Below are 9129 nucleotides of genomic sequence, written 5' to 3'. Positions count from 1 at the left end.
AAAAAAAAAAAAAAAAAAAAAAAAAAAAAATTGATCCGGTATCAAAGAGAAACACAGCTCACACAAAGGTGTGATCACACGCCTTTAATCCTAGTACTAAGGAGCTGGACACAGGAGTGATATGGCTGGGCAGAGGGGAATATAATGTGGGAGGAGACAGGAGCTCACTGCAGTCTGAGAAGGCATGCAGTCTGAACACAGGATTGCCCTTTTGGTCTAAGCATTGGTAGAACTTTCTAGGGACTGGCAGCTCTGCTTCTCTGATCTTCAGCATTAACCTCTATACCTGACTCTGTGTTTTTACTATTAATACCAAATAGAATTTATGCTACAGATACTATATAAAATTCTCTATGGCTATGGGAACAAATCAGAACCTATGACATGGTTCTCATTTCTTTTGGGAGTGCTGAACTATATAAATTTGGCATAAGATAAAGACCGTGTACCAAGAAGCACACTAGTGAAAAGTTCTGACACAGCTGTGTTTTTAGAAGGCGAAATGTTGACATAAGGCTTACAGGAAAAAAAGCTTACAGAAAACGTTTTCTTAAAAGGTGATGGTGGTGTAGTAAAAAAAACAAAACAGGTACATACATATCCAAAAGGTCCTAAGATTCTTAGCAGTGACTGGCAGAGCTCCAAGTAGAGAGAAAAAGAAACTATATTTAACTGGGGAAGGCAAATACTGGATAAAAAGCTTTCAACCCTAGACTGATGTTTAAGATTATATAAGATCTGGGAGTCAATGTGTATCTTACATCACAATAAGAATTCATAAACTATCTTGAGGTTTTTTAATATTAAGTGCTATTCCTAAGGTAATTAATGAAAAACAATTACTGTTAATTGACATCACTCAGTTATCTTACAATAAATACATACCTCTGGCATACAGTCTCATGCTTTCCATGTAAGTTGCAAGGTTTTCTGCTACCAAAGTAACTAGGGCATGATTGTGCTGAAGTTGATTGATTAAGTCATGACGATAAAATACATGGGAACTTCGCTGAGTTTGACTGAAACGAGAAGAACTTAACAATATAATTAGGCAATTAAATTCTGTTGCAATCAAGAGTTTCTTACAACTAAATTCCAAGCTACCAATTAAAAAATTCAAAAGCCTGTTTTGCTCATTTAGTTCCTCCAATGACAATATTAGGCAATTTAAAAGAAATCTTTGTATCAAAACCAGAAATATATTGATTACTTGAAATTCAAGCATCAGATTCTCTTTACTTCAAAAGGAGCCTGTTTCAATGACTGTATCTACTCTCATAATATGATAGTAGCAAAGCATTTGTGTTAGGACACAGGGTTATTTAAAAATTACAAAAATCTAAACTTCTTTGTATAACTATAGCATTTTAGAGGTTAGAGAGATGGCTAAGGAGGAAAAGTTACTTGACACCCAGTTTGAAAACCTGAGTCTGATCCTCATTATCCTCACTGTGCAAGGTGAGAACTGACCCCCTTAAAGGTTGTACTTCAACTGCCACACAGTGTAACATCAATCCCCATTCCCTATACCCACCAAAATAAAAAAAGTAAAAAAAAAGTATTAGCTATGTAAAGTTATACACTGGGAACATTGTTTGTCGCTAAGTTGTTCTTGTCACCAGAAAGATAACTACTTTCCAATTTCTTTTGTCACATTCTCTGAAGCTACTCAATTTTTATAGCTACTACTATTCTAGTATAGGTAAAGTCATTAATTTCTGGGAGAGTAGCTGAATACAATGTTTACCTGGAAGCAATAGATTTGATAAAGGTCAAGTGGTGTTATGTACACTAGGCCAAACACACTCAAAATAGACTAACAAACATAACCCCCCCCCCCCCGGTCAATTTGTATCTATTACACAGAGAAAGCGATTATTTAGAGAATGCTCCCAAGATTAAATGACTGTATTGTTCACATTTGATTTATGAATATTGGTACCACTATACTCAGTTCTTTATTTCTATGCCAACTATTCCACCTCTGTTCCCAGAAAGAAGGAAGAGGGCAACTCATTTCATTAAGCAGATTTTAGAATCAGATATTTCGCTCACTAACCTACTTTGTTTCTTCTTTTAAAAATATTTATTCTCATTACATGTGTATGAGTGTTTGCCTACATTTATATCTATCTGGGCAACATGTATGTGCAGTCCCTACTGAAGCAAGAAGTGGGCATGGAATTCCCTGAAATGGAGTTACAGATGGTCTTGAGCTGAAGTTGAGTTCTCTGAAAGAGTATCCAGTACTCTTAACCTCTGTACCATCTCTCTAGTTCCTAATTTTGTTTATTTGGAATAAAGTTTCACTATTTCATCCTGGCTGGCCTGGAACTGTATAAACCACCCTGGCCTTGACCCACAGAAATCTATCGAACTCTGTTTCCTGAATGGTTGGGCACCACCATGCCTGGCCTAAGAGAGTATATTTAAAGACTGTTATTAAAAAGTTCAGTGCTTTATCATGTCATCTACTATCATTTAAATTTCTCTGTAATTCAATCTTCTAAATCAACTTCAAAAATTTACTAAGAAACTTTTTTTGAAAACTATCGTGTGACAGCCTGAAATAGCAGTATCACCTCGATTCTGACCACTTTCCTCATCAATGAAACAAAGGAGGTAGGAATGACAAAGGTTTTTTTTTTTTGTTCCAAATGAGGCCTTCTCTCAGTTTCCTGTCACTCCATTAATTTTTTACAAAGATTTATTTATGTATATGGGTACTCTATATGAATGTACATCTTTGAGAAGAGGGCATCAGATCCCACTATAGATGGTTGTGAGTCACCATGTAGTTGCTGGGAATTGAACTCAGGACCTATGGAAGAGCATTCAGAGTTCTTAACCACTGAGCCATCTCTCCAGTCCCCATTAAATTTCTTAAAAAATTTGCTTTTACCAAGTAAAATTTATTAACATAACATAAAAATAGAAATATTCATATTGTTTAGTTTTAAAGGTCTTACCTCAAATTTTGAGGTGCTTCACCAAACAAACTACAAATTTCTCTAATTTGTTTCAGTGCAGGAATGACCCATTTGTCATTTGTGCGAAGTTCTTCTATAAAGCGATCTATCCACTGAATCTTTTGTGTGTCCCGATCCTTAAAGAATTTCAATATTTTATATATATCAATACTCAGAAGAACTCTAAGTTGGAGTATTTATAGATAAATGTACATCACAGTGAAATTAAGCTAAATTTCAATTATCCATGGAATTAGAAAATCAGTTTTTCTTATAAGATAAACATGATACTTTAACTTTCTATAATTGTAAGTAAAAAAAAGTGCTCTCAGTTTGTCTTAACTTTACATTTAGTACCAAACTCTAAAAAGTAAAACACCAAAATAACTACGTACATTCAGTATTGTTTAAAACTTGTCAGGTTTGAGTTTTAATGTATTAAATTAAGAGGTTTTACCTCATTATAGAATCATGTAACACCCTGATGAAATCTTTTATGGGCAAATAAAAACATTTCATCTCCAAAGTCCCTAACCCAGCTTTAATAGTCTAGGATCTATTTGAAACTAATATTCCTTTACCATATATTTAACAACATTATTAGTAAATGACCTACTGCTTGTAGTTTTTCCCAAAGAGATTCATATGATTCATAAAATATTATTATAGAGAAATTAAGAAAGGCAGACTTTCACAGATTATTTTAGGATTCCTCTAGCATAAATAGAAAGATTTGAGGGCCCATATTATTTTTGTTGACAGTCATCTATAGTTTGACCAATTGATTTCATGTTTCTTATAGGTTCTGTCTCAACTGCACTTCTGTCAAAAGTTCTTTTTCCAAGAAGGAGTTTGTTATTTTTCTGTATTTAAACAGGATTACAAATTTGAAATGCACTGTAAAACGAACCTGTACACATTCTTTCAAAACCACTTAAGTCACCCAGTGATGGAAACTCCAACCTTGCAAGCAAATACAAACAAGTTGGGAAATCTTCAAATGTTTATTTGTAAGCCATTTGTAATTACTAAGCAAGAATGAATGAAAACTCTGCAAAACGTAACATTTTGCATTAAATAAATAAAAGGCAGTCAGTCTTAAATGAACCATTTAGAAGATAATATCAGAATAACCTAAAATTATCACGTATTTAAGCCATTCTAACACTGAAGGAGCAGAAAAGTCACAAAACCAAGCCAAGCAGCACCCCCTTACCTGGGAGCAACTATAATCTAGTATTTTGATATGAGCACTGAGAGCCAGGTCCATGATATCTACAGGCACATCATCACTGTGGGCTAGATTCCACAGAAGGTTCAACACTTTATGAGCCATCACACCATCTTTATCATCTTCTGCAAGACGACGAATCAGCTCAAGGAGCTTTTCACGTTGTTTTTTACTTGCATTTGTCCAACTGGCCTAGAAAGACATTTAAATAACATGAAAATTCATATTTGGTTTTCTCTTCTTTTTTAGGGTTGTGTAATAGTAGATTTGAATTCGGGAACATCATGGTCTACCTATTGAGTTCCAAGCCAGCCAGGGATAAACATTAAGATACCCAACTCAAAACAAAACAAAAGTGGTTGTTCTTTACCAAGTTCTTCATAAGCATTTATTAATCCAAAAAGGAACCAATCATTAAGGAATCATCTAAAGATTATTCTGGGAGGAAGAAGCCCCAGGGGATGTAATAACAATTGTTCTATTTCCTTCCTTCGTATAAATATGTCACTGGTTATGTATCACCACCATTTCAGGAGTCATTTCAACATTAAGGATGAATGACTATTAACTTTAGGGCATTCACAATAACTGACTACATTATTTCCTCAGCTGTCTAACATAGCTCAAAAGATGGAAAAATATATATACAGCAAGTTTATCTTTGTATGTGTGAAATGTGTAAGATGATATTTAAAACCACAAAAACATTAATTTTATACTTGTTCCCTTCAAATCAGTGACATTTTCAAGACACAGATTTACAACTGACATTACTGAAAATATGGACTTCTAGAGACAGGTTGTGGTGGTGGGACATGCTTTTAATACCAGAACTCGAGAGGCAGGGGCAGGTGGATCTCTGTGTTCGAGGCCAGTCTGGTTACAGACTGAGTTCCAGGACAGGACAGCCAAGGATACACAGAGAAACCCTGCCTCAAAAAAAACCTAAAAAGGTCTTCTAGGCCTTGTACCTAGTAACTGACATAACATAATATGCCTGGGGAAGAGGGAAATTTTTTCACCTACTGTGGAATATACATAAAACAAGATGTAAACATGTTTCATTAAAGAGTACCCAGTCGCCGGGCAGTGGTGGTGCAAGCCTTTAATCCCAGCACTCGGGAGGCAGAGGCAGGCGGATCTCTGGGAGTTCGACGCCAGCCTGGTCTACAAGAGCTAGTTCCAGGACGGGCACCAAAGCTACAGAGAAACCCTGTCTCGAAAAAAAAAAAAAAAAAAAAAGAGTACCCAGTCTACTGTTGAAGAGATGGCCCAGAGGTTAAAAGTGCTAGCTACTCTTCCAGAGGTCCTAAAATCAACTACAACCACATGGTGGCTCACAACCATCTATGAGATCTGATGCCCTCTTCTGGCATGTAGGCATACATGCAGGCATGTATGTATATGAGGGCCCAGTGTAGACACAAACATAAACATTACCTATATTGAAAACCACACAAGGCAAACAGAACCCAAGGAGCCATCTGGAACTATTTCTGACATTTATGCTACTTTATTCAAGGTAGAGATTATTAGGTGGTTTTAGTCCTTTTTCAATGTTCTGTCAATGATATTCATCCAGTTTGCTTATTCCCACTGCCATGGAGTATTTCATTAAATGGACATCCCTTATATATCCTCTACACATAGCCATTTGTAGCTAATATAAAAGCATTCTACTGCTGTGCTATACTATTTCCAGAATATTGTACCTCATCAGAAACAACGCTTAACCTTCCAAAGTGTTACAGCAACTTATATTCCCAGTCAGAATCACTATTTTTAGTAGTAACACTTGGTGATCTAATGTCAATTGTTAATAAGCCCTCTCCTTTGTGAACACTGTCATGTCTTATACTATTAATCCACAAGTTCACTTACCAATTAAGCATTCACTGAGTCTCAGCAACAACTGATGAAGAATGCTAACACTACATAACGGGACCAATGTGAATATAACTGTAATGATCTTAGCACAACCCTGTAAACTATTACATTTCTATTACGTTATGCTTTACCTGAGTATATATCGCTAAAATGCCATGGTATTTGCTATTCCTTTTCTTGTCACCTCTTACATTTCTCATAATCATCCTTTCCTACTTTTCTAAAGTTTACTTCAACCTATTTCCAAAATACAGAATAGGAAAGAAAATCCAAATGATAACATGAGTTTTGAAAAGGAATGAAGAGTCCTTATTAGGGCTATTAGCACTACTATAAAAATGAAAATCAAGTTCTCTAGGCAAACAAACAAAGAACATTGGCAAAATCCTTCACGTCAGATAAAGTCCTTCAAATCAGAGAATGTCCTTATGAGAGATTTTGATTATTTGTTAACTAAAAACAGCTTGTAGTTTTAATAAATCAATTCTATTTAAAATTAAAATGTTAACAATCTTGCTGTGTTAATAATTACCTTAAAGCAATCAAAAAGATGATCAAGTTGTTCAGGAGAAAAATCCCATGCCAATTTGGCCAGTAGATCATGTACATTCTTCACAATGGCTTCATGTTTCCCTGCCTATTGAAAAATATAAACAAAGATCATAGCACACTAGACTGTGACAAACAGAAACATATACACTAACTGCTGATGACCACCAGGAAGACTTTATCATAATCTCCATTTAATCAATGCATAAAATGCTTAAAATTCTTTAGACCTAAAATGTCACAATTCCACTTCTGCATATACATAGTTAATATGTACTTTGGAAATTTCTATCAACTTGTTTATTCACATAGAATTACTCTGTGTAACCCTGGCTGTCCTGGAACTTGCTCTGTAAACCAGGCTAGCCTTGAACTCATAAAGATCCACCTGCCTCTGCTTCCAGAGTGTTGGAATTAAAGGTGTGTGCCAACCCCGCCTTAACTTTTTAATTACAGTTTATTGAATATACTAAGATTTTAATGCCATAAATAACACACACTGGACTGGGTTATCTGTTTCCCTACCCCTTGTCTTCTCGGTCAGAATCTTGCTTTGTAGCCAAGGCTAGTTTTTAACTCCTGATTCTCCCTATTTTCTACTTCCCATGTGCTGAGATTGCAGATATACACAAGCATACTCAGCTTCCCTATTATTTTACTTTTTGCCTATTTAACTTTTACCAAATATGAATTGTTGCATATTTTAATCATTACTGACAATTTTAGGGTACTTACAGTTTTCAAGATCCTTACCTGTGCAGCCCAGATATTATCAAGATCTTGCAAGGTCAGAGCTTTTTCTTTGATGACAAAACGAAGAATCTTTTCTAGCTTCTCTACATACTGTGGTTGATGAAGACTATCTCGTAAAACTATAGATAAAATATTGTTCTGTTGTATCCATTCCTAAATGTAATTTAAAAAACAAGTTTCAAAACTAAAACAAAACTTTTTGAAAGTACCATTCATATAATATAAACAATGTGTAGGAATCCTAAAGCTTATTTACAAAATAGAGTGCAAGTATGCATTATCATTGAATATTACTTTAAAAAAACTCTATAGTGTTTAACCCTGAAATGGAATCCTGATATACAGCATAGGCTAGTCTTGAATGTGTTATTCTCCTGCCTCTACCTCCATCCCACTGCTGGGATTAAAGTTGTGAGATACCATACCTGACAGTAATTTATCAGAGTATCTTCCACTAAGTTATACTCAAATCATTAAAAAGATTATAAATAACAGCATTTAAACCCACAAAAATATCATTGAAATGCAATAAAACACTTAAGGTTTAGGTAGAATGAGCATAAGGCCAACTTTAGTATTTTTGAGTTCCTTACACTAATTCTAATATTGCCCCAGAATGGTTTTAATCTTAGATCAAAAGATACTTTAAAAAAGACTTTTATCCAAGTGAAAGATACACTGTCTTAGTGTAATAAACAGGTTTACAGAGACAGGCACTGGAATCTGAATCAAGTCTACATGCTTCCTTCGTCTCTACCCATCCATAATACTGTGTTAAGCTAGGCTGCAGCTAGACTGTCATTTATCAAACTTCAAAAGCAATAAAGTAAGACTCAAGATTATAAAAAAAGATATTTCACACAGTTATGACTCTACAGTATTCAACCTGAGAATACTGAGTTGGGCCCAAAACGTGCCCTAAATAGGAGATTTTTACTACTAAAGGACAAGTTTTAAAAATTCCCAACTTGTTAAAGGAGTCCTTTTCCTAAAATACAACGTGTGTGTGTGTGTGTGTGTGTGTGTGTGTGTGTGTGAGAGAGAGAGAGAGAGAGAGAGACAGAGACAGAGAGAGAGAGAGAGAGAGAGACAGAGAGAATTGTCAACTACTACAAAAATTTTTAGGCATTTAATACCATTTTCTTTATGTTCTAGAATGAGTCAGTCACACAGCTCAAGGACCAACAACATTCCCAATGCAGACAGGCACTTGGCATACGCAAAATTAGACATCTATCACCTGGCCTCTTCACCCAGGGACAAGGTCTAAATATCTAAATATCCTTATTTTTTGGTTAACGATTGAACTCAAGACTTCACTGAATTCTCTAACCTTCTGATAGTTTTAAAAAATCATTTCAATTGTTTCCCCTATTAACAGAAGGGAGCCATGGAGATAAAGTTTTTGGTTTGCTACAGGTGTCTCATGACTGTCTACATGTACCCAAGAAACATGGGTTTTCTAATTTAAATGGCAGTTTATTGATTAAAGCTGTAATACATGAAATATATAAGGGAAATAGTTTTCTAAATATTTGATAAATACATGACAAGCACTATAAAAACAAATTCTCAAAATTGGGATAAAACAGTAATGTATGTAGTTCTCATTCTCATATATATTATTCTCGTGTGTTTATATATATGTACGTACGTACGTACGTACGTGCGCGCGCGCGCGCGCACACACACACACACACACACACACACACACACACACACACACACACACACACACAC

The 9129-nt window shown here is 35.2% G+C and overlaps 1 protein-coding gene across 7 annotated transcripts in view; it reads right to left on the bottom strand.

The window, feature by feature from the left end:
- Positions 1–9129, bottom strand: part of Usp9x (ubiquitin specific peptidase 9 X-linked) — a 107303-nt gene that overhangs the window by 60976 nt on the left and 37198 nt on the right. For 5 of the 7 annotated variants that reach the window (XM_013348365.2, XM_013348364.2, XM_005352861.2 and 2 more), the window contains exons 10-14: positions 7390–7542; positions 6620–6724; positions 4186–4392; positions 2970–3106; positions 886–1034 (exon numbers count right to left, since the gene is read on the bottom strand). In XM_013348365.2, the coding sequence (XP_013203819.1) occupies positions 886–1034; positions 2970–3106; positions 4186–4392; positions 6620–6724; positions 7390–7542 (751 nt within the window). The remainder of the gene's footprint in view (positions 1–885; positions 1035–2969; positions 3107–4185; positions 4393–6619; positions 6725–7389; positions 7543–9129) is intronic. The other 2 variants (XM_013348367.2, XM_013348368.2) reach the window with 1 other exon arrangement.

The sequence above is a fragment of the Microtus ochrogaster genome, chromosome 10, assembly GCF_000317375.1.
Source record: "Microtus ochrogaster isolate Prairie Vole_2 chromosome 10, MicOch1.0, whole genome shotgun sequence".
Lineage (NCBI taxonomy): Eukaryota > Metazoa > Chordata > Mammalia > Rodentia > Cricetidae > Microtus > Microtus ochrogaster.
The sequence above is the reverse complement of the archived record's forward strand: the minus strand, read 5'-3'. Positions and strand labels throughout refer to the sequence as shown.